This window comes from Anopheles marshallii, chromosome 2 (assembly GCF_943734725.1).
Source record: "Anopheles marshallii chromosome 2, idAnoMarsDA_429_01, whole genome shotgun sequence".
NCBI classification, from domain to species: domain Eukaryota; kingdom Metazoa; phylum Arthropoda; class Insecta; order Diptera; family Culicidae; genus Anopheles; species Anopheles marshallii.
The window spans coordinates 38854312-38874841 of record NC_071326.1 but is presented as its reverse complement, the minus strand read 5'-3'; the positions used below and the strand labels follow the sequence as shown (position 1 = coordinate 38874841).

At 41.7% G+C, this 20530-nt stretch overlaps 5 protein-coding genes across 5 annotated transcripts; 2 read left to right on the top strand and 3 right to left on the bottom strand.

Annotated features, from left to right (window-relative positions):
* Nucleotides 1-617: 617 nt before the first annotated feature.
* LOC128707566 (MMS19 nucleotide excision repair protein) lies at nt 618-3679 on the bottom strand. Its single transcript, XM_053802522.1, has 3 exons — nt 3592-3679; nt 906-3514; nt 618-821 (listed from the first exon to the last, which is right to left on the bottom strand). Exons 1-3 carry the CDS (start codon nt 3677-3679, stop codon nt 618-620), a joined length of 2901 nt encoding a protein of 966 aa, XP_053658497.1.
* Nucleotides 3680-4437: 758 nt separating this feature from the next.
* LOC128707610 (solute carrier family 35 member F6) lies at nt 4438-6532 on the bottom strand. The gene is made up of 5 exons (XM_053802568.1): nt 6456-6532; nt 6212-6359; nt 5720-5873; nt 4988-5275; nt 4438-4922 (listed from the first exon to the last, which is right to left on the bottom strand). The coding sequence occupies exons 1-5, from the start codon at nt 6530-6532 to the stop codon at nt 4438-4440; spliced, it is 1152 nt and encodes a 383-aa protein (XP_053658543.1).
* A 978-nt stretch (nt 6533-7510) lies between these two features.
* On the bottom strand, nt 7511-16719 carry LOC128717933 (uncharacterized). The gene is made up of 17 exons (XM_053811609.1): nt 16537-16719; nt 16157-16461; nt 13279-14997; nt 12899-13195; nt 12606-12845; nt 12316-12525; nt 12026-12262; nt 11733-11972; nt 11443-11652; nt 11152-11388; nt 10862-11071; nt 10569-10808; nt 10279-10488; nt 9986-10198; nt 9782-9880; nt 9223-9696; nt 7511-7520 (listed from the first exon to the last, which is right to left on the bottom strand). Exons 1-17 carry the CDS (start codon nt 16717-16719, stop codon nt 7511-7513), a joined length of 5334 nt encoding a protein of 1777 aa, XP_053667584.1.
* A 784-nt stretch (nt 16720-17503) lies between these two features.
* LOC128709432 (chitobiosyldiphosphodolichol beta-mannosyltransferase) lies at nt 17504-18963 on the top strand. Its single transcript, XM_053804426.1, has 3 exons — nt 17504-18051; nt 18123-18683; nt 18750-18963. Exons 1-3 carry the CDS (start codon nt 17504-17506, stop codon nt 18961-18963), a joined length of 1323 nt encoding a protein of 440 aa, XP_053660401.1.
* A 270-nt stretch (nt 18964-19233) lies between these two features.
* LOC128709433 (histone-lysine N-trimethyltransferase SMYD5) lies at nt 19234-20476 on the top strand. Its single transcript, XM_053804427.1, has 2 exons — nt 19234-19646; nt 19720-20476. Exons 1-2 carry the CDS (start codon nt 19234-19236, stop codon nt 20474-20476), a joined length of 1170 nt encoding a protein of 389 aa, XP_053660402.1.
* The last annotated feature ends 54 nt before the right edge of the window (nt 20477-20530 follow it).

Genomic DNA, 20530 nt, shown 5'->3' with positions numbered 1-20530 from the left:
GCACCTCAAATAATCACGAACGATGCTTTTTGAGAGCGGAGGATGTTCAAATTGGAACAAGGATTGCTGTCCCATGTTGGGGTTTTCATCGTTGCTACAGCATGAACAGATTTTTGAACGAAAAAATGAACTATTGACCAGCGGCAAAAAGATACAAATTTCAGTTGAGTAATTACTCAATTTAGTACAACAATTATTTTTTTGCCTAAAAATAAAAATATAAATATGTGTGTACACTATTTCTGTAATACATGCTTAGACTAGATTTAGACTCCTTGAAAGTGAAATTTCACTCTACAAATCATAAGCGATAATCGTTTTGTTTTATAAATCGTCCTTTATTCGAAACTAAACGCTACGATATTACATCTCAAAGAAGTGAAGAAAATAAAGGGTAAAGTAAAGGATAAAAAGAAAACATTGATGAATAAAATTTGATTTCATTCTAATATGGACAATATCAGCAACGAAAACGATTAAACATTACAGATGAAATGCAGCTAATGCTTTGCTTTCATATGCACTTTATGGAACGACCATGTATCTTGTGCAAGAATTTCCTCGAGGTAGCCTGTTTATGTATGCATGTGTGTGTGTTGTGGGCGTGGTGACCGAACTCACTTGTCGGTTTTCGCTTCCTCCGTGCTGCCTACCACAAACCACTGCAGACGTGTAGCAACGGCCGCATTTCGCACCAAGCGCTTTCGGTCGTCCAGCGGTTTCTGTAGCGCTAGTAGTGTACTTTGCTTAAAGGGAAGCAACAAAAACGTAGGATATTTGCACACGTACAGCATACATTCGAGTGCATCGATGCGTATTTTCTGCAACAAAGAAACACACAAACACACACATTAGACATAATAATAAAACAAAATGGTTTAAACTAATTTGTTGCGATACCATACCATAGATGAATCCCGTATAGTCAGCTTAAGCAGCAGCGGTATCAACGTTTGCAGATGATCCTGTATGAATGGGTCGTGATCGCGCGTGAAACGCAGCACGATCGTTAATGCTTCCAGTATCGTTTTGTCATCATCCTGTGCGAGACATTTCAGTAGTACCGGACCAACCTTCGATAGGTTCATCTTCAGTACCGCATGTGGTGTCGCCGTAAGCACGAATGCCAGTGCCTTCAGATGGGATACCGCGTACTGTTCCATCCTTTTCTCCAGCTTGTTCATTACCCACACAAAGAGCTTTTGCTTAAACAGATTGCGCAACAGGGGTAGATGTAGCTGTGGGAATTCAATCGACAGTATCTCAAACGCTAGTGCCGCAACATGCGCCAGGGTGGGATGATCGAGCAGATCCGCAATGTCGTCTACGATTTCACCTGCTTCCGCATGGCCCCGCGCAATCAATCCCTTGCCGATCCATGCCAGTATGATCCCTGCCTGATGGTTGTGTTTTTTCAGTTCGGTCCGGATGGTTTTCAGCAGCCGTTTCAGCACACCACGATGATGTTCATCATCCGGCATGCGATTGAACAAGCTGCACAAGAGTCGATTACAAACATCTCGTACCTTTGCGTCGTCGGATTCAAGTGCCAGCTTGCTTAGATCGGTAACGAGATTTTCGAAGTGATCCACCAGTGGTACGCTTTGATCGAGGTAACCAAGCAATCCGGAAGCTAAATATAGATCCGGACGCCGTTGTAGCTGCAATGATGGCAATCGATTCAGTATCAATTCGTGCTGATCTTCCACAGAGAGCTGTTTCACTACGGCACCGATAAGGCGTGCCATTGCGTGGAGATACTCCGAACTTAGGCGATCGCTGCTATACTCAAAGAACCGGTCGATCAGCTTGTACTGCACATAGAGCTCCGCTTTAGCTAGTTGCGTCGAATAACCACTCTCTACCACATCTGTTAGCGTGTCCATGGCAACGATAGAGAGCTTGCCATTTTCTGGATCAAATATTTTTGATAGGAAAAATTTCAACATTTTATCCATGTAACCATGGTAAAGCAGGAATTTCCCCAACGTTTTAAACACCAGCTGTACGATCGATGATTCAACCGTGGCATAATCGTTTGTGATAAATTTTTCTAGCACGACCGTTTTCACCTCCTGCTGGTACCGGATGGCGAACGAGAATAAACAATCCTGGACCGCAGCAATCGTTTGCATCGGTTTATCTCCAGCATTTAACAGAATTTTTACGATCGTGCTGTACACCACGTACCGATTTTCGCTCGTTACCATTTCGGGGACAGCGGCAAGTGCCATTAGTGCCGATCGTTTTTGTTCGCTTGAATCCGCTTCTTGTAGCACTATTTCGACTAACTTTTTATGCATCTGTCCCACGATACCGACATCGAGCTTGTGTATACAATACCAATAGGAACAAACGGCACACAAGCGTTGTATCGCATCGACCAGTACGTTTGCTACGCGAGACTCAATATGTTCGTCGGTGTTTAACTGAGCGAGTAACATCGGTACCAGCTTCTCTATAACGTACACGGCACAGTAATCACTAGCCTTTGCACAGCTCAGCTCCACACACAGGCTCGGTTCGAACTGTTTGGATCTTGCATCCGTCAGTCCTCCCATTACGCTGAGCAGAATCTTATCGAGGAGAGCTTTCACGGTAGATTCGCTGCTGGTAGCATTTTTTACCAGTCTTTCTACCGTCGCGTAAGCGGCATCGAGCAGTTCCTTTTCGGCAGTGGATGTCGTACCGATCGGAAAGAGTTCCTTCTTCAGCGCAATCCACAGCTCATCATGATGTTCCTCGATTTTTGCAACATCCAACAGCTCCAAACAGCGTGCAAGCAATGCAAGCGAATCCAACTTTGCCATGGTTAGGCTGCTATCAAGCTTCTCCAACAAAAGGGGCACAGCAAATTCGGCCATTTCGGGCGTTGCGCACAGACAGTTGCCCAGTAGTTCTGCGAGCGTTTCCCTCGTTATCGCTACCGGATCATTCGGGTTGGGATGAAAATCGATCGGGAAGTAGCAGGCGAACGTTTCGAACATTTCCTCCGCTAGATGAAACATTGGGTATGTCCGAATAAACGATGGCATGTGCTCAAACAAATACAACAAATTGCGCGGATCACGTTCTCCCTCGATTGCACCGATTACACCATACACGAAATCTACACCCCACTCCTTCAGTTCGGGCGTTTTCTGCTTGGAAAGCGTTATGACCGCGCGGAAGTAGAGCGTACGTTCCGGCTTTTTCTGGCTTTGGCACGGAACACGCTCAAACAGGGCTCTCAGCAATCGGACTGCCGCACCATCGGGGAAGTTGCTCATGTGCGTCAGTGCTTCAATGCCTGCCAGAACCATCGGTGTAACGCTATTGTGATCTAGCGAACGATCGATATAAAACGTACATAGCAGTTCCACCTGGCTCGCACTAAGACAGTCCGCTGGTAGGTCCGTAAGCACATTGGACAGAAGTGTAGTACCCTTGGCACGTATCGAAGCATCGGTGTGAGTCAGTGCTGGCCCTAGCTCTTCAACAAACTCCGCTATGTTTAGCTTGCCCGAAACAATATCTGGCGAACACAATGGCACAAAGGGTACGTTAAGGTAATCCAAGCATAAGCAAAATATATCTTCAACCCATGCTTACCGGTTGTAACTTGGCGACACTTTTCTTCCACTTTATGGTCATTTTTTATCATATCGACAATCGTCGTGTGGGACCAGGGGAATTTCATTGTTCCAGCCTATAATTTAGCACTATTTTCGATCACAATTTAATGAACACGATGAGAGTGTTGTACCGTTTCTGGGCGATAACAACAAAACAGGCAATCGGCAGCTGTCACGAAAGAAAACAAAGAAACTTAAACATGGCACAGCGATATAAGGAATACTAAATAGTCGCGTGGATGACAGAGTTTTTTTTTCAAATGTTCTTTAAAAAGATGTTTTAACTTTTTGGCATCAATATAAAATAACGCACAAATTTAATTATTTAATTTTCATCTTCCTAACATGTTCATGAATGCAATACTCCACATCCACGACCCAACTATCCTTCAACAATTGCAACTACAGTTAAATCAACTAATTAACTGTTGAAGTATGAAAGGAATGTGTTATCCTCATGTATTTCCAATTTTTCGTATGCTTTTCGGCTTCTATGGTATTAACGTCCGATAAAACTCCATAAAGGATATAGACAACCGGACGAATCAGTGTACTGTGATATATCTTGCCTTTCGTATCTACACAGAATCTTCTGGCACAGCAAATAAACACGGGAACATAGTTTGACATAATATAGATGTAGCATCAGATTGGTTTCACGTTTATTCCCCTACCTTTAAAAGATTAATATGGATTTTTTGAATGATACGCACATCGGAGAGTACCAGCTCATGAGCTACAACATTACGCACACTTATACAAGAAACGATTTCCGTAACATCTGGAGCACCAGATGTACTTTAGCCATTGTTTTTTTTTCAGTCTAACGGTCCGGCTCATCCGCTTGCCGATTAATAATAACTTCACTCATTCTATCTGTCGACTGGCGTCCAATGCGCAGCAAAAGAGCGACCTTGGCGCGCCGATACGTTTGCAGAATGATAATATCATTGTACAGGCACATGCCGAACAACAGTCCAGCGAACCCGATCAGCTGTAGGTAGTGAAATTTTTGCCATACCAACAGTAGCGAAACCATCCATACGACAAGCGTACGGACGGAATCGAGTACCATCCGCGTGGTAGCAGAGATTTCCTTCGTCACACTAATGCCGGCAAAGTTGAAAAACGCGATCGATACGATCATGCCGCTGATAGCAATAATTAGCTGATAATTGTTTGCCAGCTGTGCCAGTGCATCAGGCAAATCCTCCAGTACACCGTGCGCATTGCTGTTGAACGGATACATCACGTGAATAAAATACATGGGCAGCAGGAGAGAACCAAGCACGGAAAAGCCGAAGAACCCTGCAATCAAAAAATGGAAATATTAGCTTCATCGAACATGCAATTGGGGTGGATGAAGCGCTTGCCTTCCCATCCCACTGCTTGCAGTGCTGGAATGTTTAACGCGGTGACGTAGTACTCCTCGTACACCATCTGAACCGCCGTAATGATTTGGGCCAGTATAATAAGCAGATCGCCAGTGATGACATTGTTCCTGGTGTACTGTGAACCCGTATTATCGTTCGATAGCACATCGGACATACCGACCACGATCAGGCCGACCATGATAAAGGCTATTCCAAACCATTCGCGCTTCACTAGCGTACGGTTCAAGAATGCGACACTCAGTATTGCAACAAAGATTATGACCGATCCTGTGGTAGGGAAGTAAAAAAGAACGTGTCAGCAGGAAGAGCGAAAGATGGAGATAGAGAGAGTTATTCAATACTATGATAACTATGGTTTCGCAACAAGTAGCCGAAGGTTTGGTGGTGATTTTAAATGGCTTCAGCTGTTGTTCACCATGGAGAGGCCGTTATTAATATTATAAAAAGGAAAAGTCGCATTTTTTCAATGATGATGATAATCGTGTAGTAAAAAGAATAAAAATGTTTTTAAGACAGAGCTTTCGTGTAAAAAAAATGTTCACTTTGTGTAATTAATGAAGTATGAGTCACTGTTGTAACACCGTATGCATACATAATTAAACAAAGAACTATTCATGTGACACATTGTATATGGACTATTTTACGATATTGTGCTGTCAATAACGTGCGTGTAGTTTGGTTAGGAGTGTTCAAAACAAAAGCCTTACTTACCTCTCAGCAATTGGAAACTAGAGGGGTAGGTCAGATTCAAGCCAACGTACATAATCGAGGTCGCCAACATATCGCACATAGCCGGCACAAATAAGATGAAGGGACTGAACTCACGATTGCCTTGTACGAGATCATGTCGATCTTCGGCACCATTCTATGGATGCGGGAATGCAGTGAAAATAAAAAAAAGAGAATAAGGAACTGCAGGAACATTGTTATGGAGCATAGACGAAACACAGCACAGGAGCATGATAGTATGGCGTGAGGGACGTATGTATGCTGATAAGCGGTCGTTTGCGTATTCACAGTATAATGGAATCCGTCATAGCGAACCTAGAACGCTTTTCAATCAACATATGAGTAGTTCATGGCTTGGTTCAACACAAAAACTACTCATACTAATATTTCGATTCGATGGCTTGGCTTCCGTACTCAAACAGTTTCTGCCGTTTGAGAAACAGCTTGTGGGTTGTTTTTCACAGGACCACTTACGTTCTTGCGGCGCAGATGATAGTAGACGGCTTTGAATGTAAGTAAACAAAGAAACTCTCCAAGAAACATTGCACACGCCTGCACGAACGGATGCACAAATCGTCGTACTTGTCCATCCGAGCCTTCGGATTCGATATTATCAGCCCATCTGTAATATACAATCGAAAAATGGTTACGTATTTGGAAAACATTTTGAATTTGCCCGTGTTCATTTCTTGGGGAAGTTGCTACAACATTCACTTACTTTGTGCTGAGCGTGTTTATCGAGCCCGTTACCACCATAGTAAGCGCGAATATGAATTGCTTTTGCGACCAGGCCATTTTGTTTTATATTTGCGCACAAGCACCCACTCAAACCAACAGCAAATTAGAGAATAACGCAGGATAAACAAATATCTTTGATAAACAAAAAAAAACAGCGACGGCGACCAACGATAACTGCGAACAGCAAGAAGAAGCCAGCTTGTAAATGGCTGCTCCTACACCATACCTATCTCTACGAAGATGACAAAGGAATTCAACGCCCAGCTACTGCCAGCGTTAAAAGTGTCAATAAATACTTGCACACTGCTTTGCCGCCTATTCCATAGAACTTGCCAACCAGAAATTGTTTTCACAAACGCAAATCGATCTGTTTTCCACTTTTCTCCCCTTGGAAGCATTCACAAAACGAAAACACAGCAACTTGTATGCCCGCGTCGTACTCACAGCTGATCACAATGCTAATGCAAACCCAATTCCGCATTCCCAACTAGCAAGCCGTAAATTGGCGTCAAATAAGCTTTACATGACAGCGGGTAACGTTTGTCTGAATGATTTTAAAATGCCGTTGGTATAGTACAGTCGATACCCGAGATACGTGGATAACGCGTTCCAGAGAAATCCGCGTATCTCGAGTTTCCTCTAAAAAGTCGTTTATATGTCGTATTAAGGAATCGAATACTTATTCCCACGTTACGAAACACATTCAAAATTGATATTTATACGTTTATTTCAAGAATTACAATAAAATATTAAGAAAATTAAATTGTATAACAAAGAAGTGTAACGTATTTTTTAAATAAGCAATTTGAAAATTGAATTCTGTTGTGCTCAATTTAAGTATTCGCTTCCAAAATTATCCATCTTTTTAGGAGGCTTTAACTTATATTAATGTTGATAACCAATTACTAAATTATCATAATCCTCGCATAATCCTTTAGTTTGGCATAAATCTTGAATAAAGGCAACTGAGCCAGTATGACAAATCAACTATCGCACTCTACTCCTCGCTCTACGGTGCACATCAGCGCACTACGGTTAGCTTGTCCTGCGTTCATAGATTTAGAAAATGATTAACATATGTTAACACATCATATTATTAACATAACAATAAAGACAATGATTGTTTTTAGAACATATAAATATGCAACCTGTCCCATATAAGTAACACTTTATACAGTTATGAATTATAATGATTTATTTAAATAGTTTTTACAAGTTATGGAGAAACGAAATAACACGATCATTAGGATAACGTCAATAGATAAGATATAAACTAAAATAAAAGACTATCAAACGGGGAAACGGGCAAAATTTTAACAGTTGTGTTCCATTGAAAGCGAAAGTGTAAATTCTTCTCGGTAATGAAGTAATATTTTCAGCAAAATTGTTAACTACGGTCGTAGTAGAGTCAGAAATACTTGCATCGCTTAGATTTTTTTTCGTTTCGTTCATCGTTATTTGGTAGCAACCGTCCCCTTTTAACTGTTCCCCTTAGTTATTTTATCGTCACGACACGTCTGGACCGTTTCGTCTCATGAGGAATTTCAATTTTATCCACATTTTTATCTTCATTAGCGTCCACGATCATCTTACGCCTTCTTCTTGTTTTGGGAGGCGTTACCTCAGCCACTTTCTTTTGCGTTCGGCCCCTGCTTACAACCACAGCTGTGTCCTTTGCCACCTGCTCCATTTCTTCAAAACTGAATTTATCATTGATTGTTGATTCACCATCACTTACCGACACTGGGTCTAATTGCTTTGAAATGGATTCTTCAGCTTTAGGAGCCTTCTTTTGGCTCCGACCTCTTCTCACGCCAACCGGTGTGTTGTTCTGTATTTTGGTTTGCCCCATAAGTGCATTATCCATTATTGCTGTCTCTCCGACAGTTACTGGCACTGAATCGGATTGTTTTAAAACGGAATCTTCTGCTTCGGGAGCCTTCTTACGGCCCCGACCCCTTCTCACGACAACCGGTGTATGGTTTTGCATTGTGGGTAGCCCCAAAGGCAAATTTTCATTTATTTTTGTTGCGTCGACAGTAACTGGCACTGCGTCGGATTGTTTGGAAATGGATTCTTCAGCTTCAGGAGCCTTCTTCCTACCCCGACCTCTTCTCACGCCAACCGGTGTCTCAGTAACTGGCACTGCGTCGGATTGTTTGGAAATGGATTCTTCAGCTTCAGGAGCCTTTTTTTTACCCCGACCTCTTCTCACGCCAACCGGTGTGTCAGTAACTGGCACTGCGTCGGATTGTTTGGAAATGGATTCTTCAGCTTCGGGAGCCTTCTTTTTACCCCGACCTCTTCTCACGACAACCGGTGTGTCGTTCTGTATTTTTGTTTGCCCCATAAGTGCATTATCCATTATTGCTGTCTCTCCGACAGTTACTGGCACTGAATCGGATTGTTTTAAAAAGGAAACTTCAGCTTCAGCAGCCTTCTTTTTACCCCGACCTCTTCTCATGCCAACCGGTGTGTCAGTAACTGGCACTGCGTCGGATTGTTTGAAAATGGATTCTTCAGCTTCGGGAGCTTTCTTTCTACCCCGACCTCTTCTCACGACAACCGGTGTGTCGTTCTGTATTTTTGTTTGCCCCATAAGTGCATTATCCATTATTGCTGTCTCTCCGACAGTAACTGGCAATGAATCGGGTTGCTGTAAAACTGAAACATCTGCTTCCGGAGCTTTTTTTCGTGCCCGCCCCTTTCTGGCTACTGTTGGTTTCGGCGGATTTTGGATAACTGACTCTTCGTCAGTGACTACATTCGTGTCGTGGTGTTCGAAGGTATCGTCGTGTTGAGCATCTTGATCGATCAATTTTGATTTGACGAACTTTGGCACAGGGGAAGGGCCACTTAAAAATTTTTCTGAAAGGTTAATAATTTTTTCTCGACAAGCCCTTTTTGGACGATTTTTGCATGTTTCTGTGTTTCCATTGCCTACTTGTCCTTTCTTCGATTCGTTTGCTTTGTGTGTTAAAGCTGTTAATATTCCCAAATATTCTGCATCACTAACGGAACGCGGAATTTCTTCTTTCGTATGATCGAGAGATGCACTTGACAAGATGTTCTTTGAATATAAGCGCCGTTTAGAAACTCTCGGAGTTGACTGTTGCATTTTGGGGCTTGCAACATTTTCTTGCAAATTCTCATCCTTTTCATAACATATGACACTCTGCAATGATGAATCTATTGTAGGATAATGATCTGTGGAATGATCGCTTTTGGAATGGATTGGAATAGAAGCATCAAACGAACAAAGATTAGAGTTTTGAGCTAACATGTTCGTTAATATTTTTTTCTTACTTTGTTTTCGATGCATCTTCGTTCACCTGTTGCAAATCGGACGCAGGATCTGTCATCGCACTATGTACATCGCAATCAGCCATTTCCCCTTCAAAAGTACTAAAATATACCAAAACATATATTGGTAAGCAACATGCTTTATGACATAACCAAGCTGTGAGCATGACAATCTCAAAACTATTAAAGTTCAAATTTCTAACTTACCTTTTGTAGAGAACATCTGAGGTTGATTCTAAGACTGGATCATTATCGACTGCAGGTGCCACCTCCATCTCCTCCAGTACCTCTTCGTCGTTTTCTGGGAAATTCTGACTGTGCACTGATGTGCGTGCCTCCAAATTCTGATCTGTGGAATTGTCCTTCTTGATGGAAGCATCATTATGTGCATCGAGATCTGCTGTCTCCTCTTCAAGAGAACTGAAATATACATAATCAAATATTATTCTGCAACATGGTTCATGACATCACAATTATAAAGTTTCAAATTTCGACTATACCTTTTAGAGAGCACATCTGAGGTTGATACTACTGGTTCATTATCGACTGCACGCAAGACCTTCTTCCCCTCCATTACCTCTTCATCTGGTTTGGAGGAATTCAGACTATGCACTGATGTGCATGCTTCCAAATTCTGATCTGTGGAATTGTCCTTCTTGATGGAAGCATCATTATGTGCATCGAGATCAGCTGTCTCCTCTTCAAGAGAACTGAAATATACATAATCAAATATTATTCTGCAACATGATTCACGACATAACAATTATATAGTTTCAAATTTTGACTATACCTTTTAGAGAGCACATCTAAGGATGATTCTAATACTGGATCATTATCGGCTGCAGTAGCCACCTCCATCTCCTCCAGTACCTCTTCATCTGTTTTGGAGGAATTCAGAATATGCACTGATGTGCATGCTTCCAAATTCTGATCTGTGGATTTGTCCTTCTTGATGGAAGCATCATTAAGTGCATCGAGAACAGCTGTCTCCTCTTCAAGAGAACTGAAATATACATAATCAAATATTATTCTGCAACATGGTTCATGACATCACAATTATAACGTTTCAAATTTCGACTATACCTTTTAGAGAGCACATCTGAGGTTGATACTACTGGTTCATTATCGACTGCATGCAAGACCTTCTTCCCCTCCATTACCTCTTCATCTGGTTTGGAGGAATTCAGAATATGCACTGATGTGCATGCTTCCAAATTCTGAACTGTGGAATTGTCCTTCTTGATGGAAGCATCATTATGTGCATCGAGATCAGCTGTCTCCTCTTCAAGAGAACTGAAATATACATAATCAAATATTATTCTGCAACATGATTCACGACATAACAATTATATAGTTTCAAATTTTGACTATACCTTTTAGAGAGCACATCTAAGGATGATTCTAAGACTGGATCATTATCGACTGCAGGTACCACCTCCATCTCCTCCATTACCTCTTCATCTGGTTTGGAGGAATTCAGAATATGCACTGATGTGCGTGCCTCCAAATTCTGATCTGTGGAATTGTCCTTGATGGAAGCATCATTATGTGCATCGAGATCAGCTGTCTCCTCTTCAAAAGAACTGAAATATACATAATCAAACATTATTCTGCAACATGATTCACGACATCACAATTATAAAGTTTTAAAATTTCGACTATACCTGCTGCAGAGCACATCACAGGTGGATACTGCTAGTTGATTATCGACTTCATGCAAGACCTTCTTCTCCTCTAGTACTTCTTCGTCGTATTCTGGAAAATTTGGACTGTGCATTGATGTGCGTGCCTCCAAATTCTGATCTATGGAATTGTCCTTCTTGATGGAATCATCATTATGTGCATCGAGATCAGCTGTCTCCTCTTCAAGAGAACTGAAATATACATAATCAAATATTATTCTGCAACATGTTTCATGACGTCACAATTACAAAGTTTCAAATTTTGACTATACCTTCTAGAGAGCACATCTAAGGATGATTCTAATACTGGATCATTATCGGCTGCAGTAGCCACCTCCATCTCCTCCAGTACATCTTCATCTGTTTTGGAGGAATTCAGAATATGCACTGATGTGCCTGCCTCCAAATTCTGATCTTTCGAATTGTCCTTCTTGATGGAAGCATCATTAAGTGCATCAAGAATAGCTGTCTCCTCTTCAAGAGAACTGAAATATACATAATCAAATATTATTCTGCAACATGGTTCATGACATCACAATTACAAAGTTTCAAATTTCGACTGTACCTGCTAGGGAGCACATCACAGGTGGATACTGCTGAATCATTATCGACTGCATGCAAGACTTCCAACTCCTCCAGTACCTCTTCGTCCTTTTGTGGGAATTTCAAACTGTGGACTGATCTGCGCGCCTCCGAATTCTGATCTGTGGAATTGTCCTTCTTGATGGAATCAACATTATGTGCATCGAGATCAGCTATCTCCTCTTCTAGAAAACTGAAATATACATAATCAAATATTATTCTGCAACATGGTTCATGACATCACAATTATATAGTTTCAAATTTTGACTATACCTTTTAAGTAGCGCATCTGAGGTTGATACTACTGGGTCATTATCGACTGCATGCAAGACCTTCTTCTCCTCCAATACCTCTTCATCTGTTTTGGAGGAATTCAGACTATGCACTGATGTGCATGCCTCCAAATTCTGAACTGTGGAATTGTCCTTCTTGATGGAAGCATCATTATGTGCATCGAGATCAGCTGTCTCCTCTTCAAGAGAACTGAAATATACATAATCAAATATTATTCTGCAACATGATTCACGACATAACAATTACAAAGTTTCAAATTTTGACTATACCTTCTAGAGAGCACATCTAAGGATGATTCTAATACTGGGTCATTATCGACTGCATGCAAGACCTTCTTCTCCTCCAGTACATCTTCATCTGTTTTGGAGGAATTCAGAATATGCACTGATGTGCCTGCCTCCAAATTCTGATCTTTCGAATTGTCCTTCTTGATGGAAGCATCATTAAGTGCATCGAGATCAGCTGTCTCCTCTTCAAGAGAACTGAAATATACATAATCAAATATTATTCTGCAACATGGTTCATGACATCACAATTACAAAGTTTCAAATTTCGACTGTACCTGCTGGAGAGCACATCACAGGTGGATACTGCTGGGTCATTATCGACTGCATGCAAGACCTCCATCTCCTTCAGTACTTCTTCGTCGTTTTCTGGCAAATTCAAACTATGCACTGATTTGCGCGCCTCCAAATTATTATCTGTGGAATTGCCCTTCTTGATGGAAGCGTCATTATGTGCATCGAGATAAGCCGTCTTCTCTTCAAGAGGAGATTCCAAAATCTTGTCTGTGACATCATCTCTTTTAATGAGAGCATTATTATATGCACCGGGATCAGTCGTTATATCTTCCAAAGAACTGAAACAAACCAAATCATATTTCATTAAGCAACACGAGTCATGCCATTGTATAATTACAGTCCTCAAATTTCTTGTCCATACCTTTTAGAAGAAAAATCCGAAGATGATTCTAAAATTGGTACGATAGATATTTCTGATACGTTTCCAATCGGCGCTGTTCTGTGATTTTTTACGGGTGGATTGTGTAAAACAATTTGTTCATTCGTCCCAGATATTGCTTTAGAGCACTCCATGTTGTAAAGTTCATTGTGATCGGATCCAGTTTCTTCATCTTCAATGAACACTAGACTTTCATCTATTTCAGCGGTTAGATCTAATTGCGGACGTGATGTATTTAAAGATGTAAAAGCGCTGCCTATACACTTTCTAGTATGACGCCATGAATGTCTCAGCTCAGGGGTGCTAACTATATGCAGTTGTACGGGTGATTCTGAATAATTGCCTGTCAACTTTTCATGTTCATCGGCATCTTTTGCTTGGGCATCAATATCGTATTCAAACTCATCTGTTATTGCATCCTCTTCAGATTGAATGTTGGATTTAGCCAGTTTATGGCTAAAACGACATAAAGGACTTCCGGGTAAGCTGCTACTAAACTCACTCATTGTTTTTCGTATGCTGGTTGATTCGGCGGTAACACTCGCGACGGTCGATGAGCGAGAATTGCGATTAGATTTAAAATTTGTTAGCATATTGTTCATGGGTTTTAACTCGTCTTGGAATATGTTAGCTTTCAGTGGTATGCTTTCGGTCTGTAACATTAGCACATTCTCTTCTGATGACATAACTACAGGCATTATCCCATCCGCAAATGATTCATGCGGAGTTATATCCGAATATTTAGCCGACCGTATTTGTGTAGTCTGATTCGGTTTCTTTATCACTGATTGTACATCAATAATTGGCATAGCACTGGCAGAACCGTCTACGGCGTTATTTCCCATGTTGACATTGATTTCACCATTGTCAGATTCCAGACTATTACACTGTACGGGAAGCTGAATCCTCGGAGTTACAGAGAAGTTTCCTCTTTTTGGAGTTCTGTGGCCTTTTGCGATTGTTGGTGTAGAGTGTTTGCTAAATCTTCCTGTTTTTATGATTGGTACTGGAGAATCCGTTTTTAACAAACTATCTCCTTTCTTCTCGCTCAGTGTCGTTATAAGATGTTTTCTTACTTTTTCAGAAGTTTTGGTTGAAGCCGGAGTTAATTTTGGTGTATTGGTACGCGAAGTATTTAATTTAACATTCGGAGTTTTCTTCATAGATATTAAAGGTATGGATGTATTCTTAGCATCTGGTTGGTCGTGTGCTCGTGAATTTTTAATGGCCGATTTCAATAGTGTAGTCTTAGGCGTTGATGCTGCAGCCTTCAAAGAGTTTGGCGTTCTGCAAATTCTTTCCGGGCTTGGCGTTGCTATATTTATCATATCCAAAATCCGGGGAGATTGGACCGCTTTGCTTTGACTGGAAAATCGTTTACGCCCTACAATAGTATCCCGCGATTTGGTAGACGGTGTTGTTAAGTCAATTAAATTAGATACAGGTGTATGGCAGGCAAGGTGTCGTCTCTTTGCTGCCGATGTTTGCGGAGTAAGTTTAATGTCGCCATTATGCTGTGCTTTCGTACGGACGGGTATTACGTTTTCCTTTTGGATTGTTGGTGTTATGCAGGAAGCTAATTCTGATGATGTAGTAATATTGAACGCTGCTTCGGTACTGAGGTTAGAGTGTGCGTTGGTATCAACATCCTCACAATCTGGTAGGTTAGCATTTTTGGAAAGGAATTGTCCAGACATTGTGCTAAATAAAAATATCATGTAAATGATAAAATATACATCAATATTGATTTTCAATAGACATATTACATTCATAACTACATAAATTATATGCAGACTACTGCCAGTCTATATATAGTTCCAATACTCATACGCTTCCAAGAAATAAACCTTGTCCAAAACTTATGAACCCTCTTAACCGCAATTGAAAGTAAGATACTCTTAAGGATTTTTTTTTCCCATATGCGTGCAAGGCTCCCGTATGTGTGCAAGGACAATGGAGCAGTCGCTATAATGACGAGCTCTATAAGCTGTACAATGAACTGTCGTACAGCGCCGCGCCACGTTCCGGTGGGTTGGTCATGTTATGAAAATTAAACTGCTCAACGTAGCCTGTAAAATACTTTCAGATCGTCCCCATGCACAGAGCAGCCGTGGTAGGCCCGCATAAAGATGGAGTTACGGCAATGATGCGTCCGCTAGAATGGTCGGAATAATAGATTGACTGATGATAGTGCTCAACCATGAGCTGTTTATAAAATTCCTGCAGCAGGTCAAGTCCGCGAAGCGATTGTAGGGCCTGATCAGAAAGTAAGGACCTAGCCGCTCGTTGAGCACCACGTCGGTCTTATAAGCACCGATATTTTACTTTCCCATTTATCCGCGTCGGATCTTCCGACAGAGCAATTTTGATAGAGATTTGTAGGGACCGACATCGCTTTCGATACATGATTGTTTCAATTCCAAAGAAAATATACAGAAAAACACTCGAGACGAGTATCCGCTTCGAACGACGAAAATCCATTCGACGCCCAACAAGCCAAATAAGAGGTGACAGAGGCGTAAACATTACAATTGCTATTACTTTACATGTTTAAACATGTATGCACTGTGCGCCATCTGGTGGCGACAATTTGTGGGCATAACGAAAAACAGAGCAAACCCGAAGACAGTGGTGCACGATGTGTTAAGAAACGGATATTTCAATCCCACCCAACAAATCTTTTAAACGCATAAGCCCTCTGAGTGATCATCGAATGGAGATGAGACAGTTTAGCTATTCCTTCTGATAGAACATGCACGTACAACTCGTTTAAGTGATACACAATGTATAAATTTCATCAATTAAAACATAAATTTATCAACTGGACTTTGGATATGTGCAGAAAGAAAAAAAAACTTACCTGTGAATCGTTCGGCGTTTCCGATATTCATCCAACATTAAACCAACAGCTTGTGGTACCTTGATGAAACTTTTCTTTGTTATGTCTCCGGTGCTTCGTATGCGCTTCATAGTGATCGTTTTCCTACGCAGGTTTGGACGCTTTGTTGGCTTGGACACCACTGTGATGTGCTCAGGATTGAAACTCCACAAAAAAGTGGAACCCGCCATCTCGAATCTATCATTATCATGTAATTTCGCCTTACTCTCGACACAGACGCCGTTCACAAGAATAGGGTTTCGTTGAGAATAATTTTCGATGATCACCTAAAAACCACAAGAAACAATCAATTTTCATGTACACATATAAGCCACTAATCATGCTCCGATCCTTTCACGTACCGAGTTAGCCGAATCGGCAAAAATTTTGCAATGCAGTCGCTCGGCGTTCGAAGTATGCAAACGAATGTTATTTAGCGGGTGAGCGCCAATTGTGACCCGGTTGGAATCAACTTTTATTTTAACCAATGTTTCATCATTTTCTTCTGAGCAAACGAAAATGTGTGCCCCGCGTATGGAAAACATGGTTGGAAACACTTTTTTAAGCTAAATAACCACAACTATATTCTTCTTACAACAACACTTTTATCGCAGCTCTGTGCTCGTCTGACAAAATGTCTGCTTCGATGCTCGACAAGCCAGCTCTGAAATGTTTGTGAATGCCAGATGCTGAAAACCGTTGAGTACTGCAATATGAAACTGCAATAATGCAAAAATTAAATGACAGCAAATTACACCGCATGACGTTTGATGATTTGAAGCGATCGCACACCAGCAAGCCAGAGAATTAGATACATTTTGATGTAAATGCGCGTATATTAGGAACAAAGTACACATTTACAACAGAATCTTGTGCATAATTTAGCAAGGTAAAATAAAGGTCTCTAATTTTTGGAAACGTCGAACATGCTTCTTTTTTTTGAAAACTTGCATTCAAGAATATGCTCTGAAAATGATCTAAATTTTTGACCCCACATTTATACCAACTCGATAAACGTACGTGATTATGTTGGTTCGACGGATCATGGCTCAGCATAACGCCTGGCGATCTTGGTCTTCATGAATTGTAATAAAAACAGACACTGCTCGAGCCATTTTTTACATTCGTTTAGCGCTCTTCGCTTTGTGCATCGTAGCTGCGTGTTTAGTTTGGCGAATAAAGCTATTGGAATTATTTTCAAGCAAGCAGCACCACAAAGCTTGCATTGTTCGGCAGCTCATTGACAACCAAAACATACAACAGTTTATTGCGCCACGTTCAAGTAAAGAATGTTTTGATCAATTTGGAAGTGCATTGATAAGCAATATCATGAGCGAAAAGAATAAGGTGCAAAATGCGTGCGTTATCGTGCTGGGAGACATTGGTCGAAGTCCCCGGATGCAGTACCATGTGAAGAGCCTGTCGGAAAACGATTTCTCGGTAGACTTCATTGGTTATGTGCATTCGTCGCCGTTGGAAGAAATCAGAACTAGCCCAAATGTGCGAATACACGAACTAAACCCTTTTCCCGAGCTAGAATTACCGAATATTCTAAAATACCTCTTTAAGACAGTATGGCAAGCGCTAGGTTTACTGATCACTCTGATCAGCATTCCGAGACCGAAGTTTATACTTTGTCAGAATCCTCCGGCAATCCCTGCCGTTATTGTTGCATACCTGTATTGCTTGTTTGCTCGCTCGAAACTTATAATTGATTGGCACAACTACACGTACTCGATTCTGGCCCTCGAGTCGCCAGACTCACCGATCGTCCGCATTGCAAAGCGGATAGAAGCATTCTTCGGGGCAAGAGCAGCCGATAGTTTCTGCGTAACAAAAGCAATGAAGGAAGATCTTTATACCCGTTGGAACGTTAGGTAAACGATTTGTTCTGCATCGCAATGGTTGTAATAATGTTCCAATTTTCGTAACAACTATTCCTCCACAGAGCAACTGTTTTGTATGATCGTCCACCACAGCAATTTCAGAGTATCTCGCTTGGGGATAAACATAACGTTTTTCTACGCCTTGGAGAACATATTAGCGCTTTTCGCACAGAACGTGAGGCAGAAGATGAAGACATTGTAGAGCGTACGGCGTTTACCACAAAGCACCGAAACGGAGAGGTGAAATTTCGTGACTCAAGGCCGGGTTTATTAGTGTCCAGTACTAGCTGGACCCCCGATGAAGATTTTAGCATGCTAATCAGCGCCCTAGATCAGTACGAGCGAGATGCTCTTGAGCAACCATTGCATTATCCAGACATTGTGTGCATAATTACCGGCAAAGGACCATTGAAAGAACATTATAGCAAAATTGTCAAAGCAAAGTCGTGGAAAAGAGTGACTGTGGAAATGCCATGGTTGGAAAATGAAGACTATCCAAAACTGTTGGCTAGTAGCGATTTGGGCGTGTGCCTACACTACAGTTCCAGTGGTCTTGATTTGCCCATGAAGGTTGTTGATATGTTTGGTTCCGGTTTACCGGTTTGTGCCGTACACTTCGATTGGTATGTATATTGGGGGTTGGCGTATCATCTTGTGCATGCCTGACACACAGTTTTTCCTTTCCCCAGCATCGACGAACTAGTGAAGCATGCCGAAAATGGGTTCGTTTTTCAGCACCACCAGGAACTGGCGGAGCAAATCGGTCACTGGTTCTATGACTTTCCCAGTAACATTGCCTTAGCGAACATGAAGCAGGATATACAGAAACATTTGAAACAGTTTCAGGGACTGAGATGGACCGAAAACTGGAAAAATGTTGCGTTGCCAGTGTTCAAAAACTAGGCATGAGCGATGCCTTTTTGTTGCTTATTGTGGAATTATAGATTTAAGTAGCTAGACACATTTTTGTAAAAGTAAAGAAGGAATTTATTGAATATACTATAGAAATTGCTGGATGCACAATTGGAAACGTTGTTTATTTTCCTATTCAGTTGAAGCATGTTTTGGCAACAATGCCAATGAGGCTGTAGTTTAGCTGGCTGCACTGCACGAATGTCGAATGTCAAAACAGCAGGCAGACCGCGTGCACGTTCGTATTCGGTGTGGCCAACGATGGAGAAAGTGATCATTAAAACTAGCGCTGAAAAAGGACGTGGCTTGTACGCTACCGAGCTAATCCCGGAAGGGACTACAATATTCGAAGAGCAGCCGCTGGTGTCCTGCCAATATTCATGGAATGCTGCCTATGGATATTTAGCGTGCGAGAACTGTCTCCGCCCGTTGGAAACAGCCGAACGAAACGCTCAACGGTTGGCGAATGATCCGAATATTATGCTACCACGGGCGGAATATTGCCTGGTGGAGGCGAATCTCGCCAATCACACGAAATGTGTGCAATGTGGTGTTTTATACTGCAACAATGAATGTCTAAGCATGGCACAAAATCGATACCATTCGGCAATTTGCTTGGGCGCGGAGGTTCACAACGAAACCCATCCGGTGAACGTGTTGGTGGAGTTTTGGAAGTAAGTCAATGGTACCGAATCGACATTGTAACTATATAATTAAATGGACTAAATTGGTTTCCTTTCTCTGCAGAAAGATGCACTACCCACCGGAAACTTGTGGCATTATGTTGTTCGTAAAGATTGTTGGTTTGTTTCGGCAGGCGTCAGATCCGCAAGAGCTTCAAGCACAACTGCAAGATTTCGTGCACAAATCCGTGAACGAAGACCTGCTCATATTCCACAAAATGCTCGGTGAAAAATTTACTGCGCAGATCGAAGAGTTGTATAAGTTGTTCTGTAGTGCATTCGATGTGGAATCAGACGATCGGCTCCAATGGCTAACGCCTGAGGGTTTCAAGAGTCTCATTGCGCTGGTAGGAACAAATGGGCAAGGTATTGGCACGAGCGCATTCGGTGATTGGGTAAAGAACGTTGCGTCCTGCAACATGGAGGATAAGGAGCGTCAAGCTGTGGACGAGCTGATCGATGATTTGTACAGCAAAATGGATGACGTCGTTGGTTCGTTCCTTAATAATGAAGGTTCAGCATTGTACTCTACGCAAAGTAAAATCAATCACAGTTGCGCACCGAACGCCGAAACTGTGTTTCCCAACTCCAACCATGTATTAGCGCTTAGGACAACGAGAGACATACAACCCGGAGAAGAAATTTGCATTTCCTATCTAGACGAGTGTAACGTACAGAGGTCGCGCCATACTCGGCAGAAGATATTAAAAGAATATTACCTTTTCGTCTGCCAGTGCGAGAAATGTGAAAGCCAAATCAACGACCCGGACGAAACATCTGAGGACGAAGAAGACGATGATGATATGGAAGAGTCTGACTAATGTCTGCGCTACCCCGCTTAGGGTAATTGATAACCAGCCAATATATTTGCAACT

What these genes read in the sequence shown, in the direction of transcription:
- LOC128707566 (XM_053802522.1), bottom strand. Translation starts at nt 3,679, where the DNA reads ATGAAATTCCCCTGGTCCCACACGACGATTGTCGATATGATAAAAAAT. An exon ending in GTGTCGCCAAGTTACAACCG is followed by an intron (nt 3,515 to 3,591) that starts GTAAGCATGGGT and finishes TGTGTTCGCCAG; the next exon opens with ATATTGTTTCGGGCAAGCTA. An exon ending in CTATACGGGATTCATCTATG is followed by an intron (nt 822 to 905) that starts GTATGGTATCGC and finishes TCTTTGTTGCAG; the next exon opens with AAAATACGCATCGATGCACT.
- LOC128707610 (XM_053802568.1), bottom strand. Translation starts at nt 6,532, where the DNA reads ATGGCCTGGTCGCAAAAGCAATTCATATTCGCGCTTACTATGGTGGTA. An exon ending in ATAAACACGCTCAGCACAAA is followed by an intron (nt 6,360 to 6,455) that starts GTAAGTGAATGT and finishes TGTATATTACAG; the next exon opens with ATGGGCTGATAATATCGAAT. An exon ending in ATCATCTGCGCCGCAAGAAC is followed by an intron (nt 5,874 to 6,211) that starts GTAAGTGGTCCT and finishes CCGCATCCATAG; the next exon opens with AATGGTGCCGAAGATCGACA.
- LOC128717933 (XM_053811609.1), bottom strand. Translation starts at nt 16,719, where the DNA reads ATGTTTTCCATACGCGGGGCACACATTTTCGTTTGCTCAGAAGAAAAT. An exon ending in AAACGCCGAACGATTCACAG is followed by an intron (nt 14,998 to 16,156) that starts GTAAGTTTTTTT and finishes ATTTTTATTTAG; the next exon opens with CACAATGTCTGGACAATTCC. An exon ending in TGTGATGTGCTCCCTAGCAG is followed by an intron (nt 11,973 to 12,025) that starts GTACAGTCGAAA and finishes ACCATGTTGCAG; the next exon opens with AATAATATTTGATTATGTAT.
- LOC128709432 (XM_053804426.1), top strand. Translation starts at nt 17,504, where the DNA reads ATGAGCGAAAAGAATAAGGTGCAAAATGCGTGCGTTATCGTGCTGGGA. An exon ending in TATACCCGTTGGAACGTTAG is followed by an intron (nt 18,052 to 18,122) that starts GTAAACGATTTG and finishes ATTCCTCCACAG; the next exon opens with AGCAACTGTTTTGTATGATC. An exon ending in TGTGCCGTACACTTCGATTG is followed by an intron (nt 18,684 to 18,749) that starts GTATGTATATTG and finishes TCCTTTCCCCAG; the next exon opens with CATCGACGAACTAGTGAAGC.
- LOC128709433 (XM_053804427.1), top strand. Translation starts at nt 19,234, where the DNA reads ATGGAGAAAGTGATCATTAAAACTAGCGCTGAAAAAGGACGTGGCTTG. An exon ending in GTGTTGGTGGAGTTTTGGAA is followed by an intron (nt 19,647 to 19,719) that starts GTAAGTCAATGG and finishes CTTTCTCTGCAG; the next exon opens with AAAGATGCACTACCCACCGG.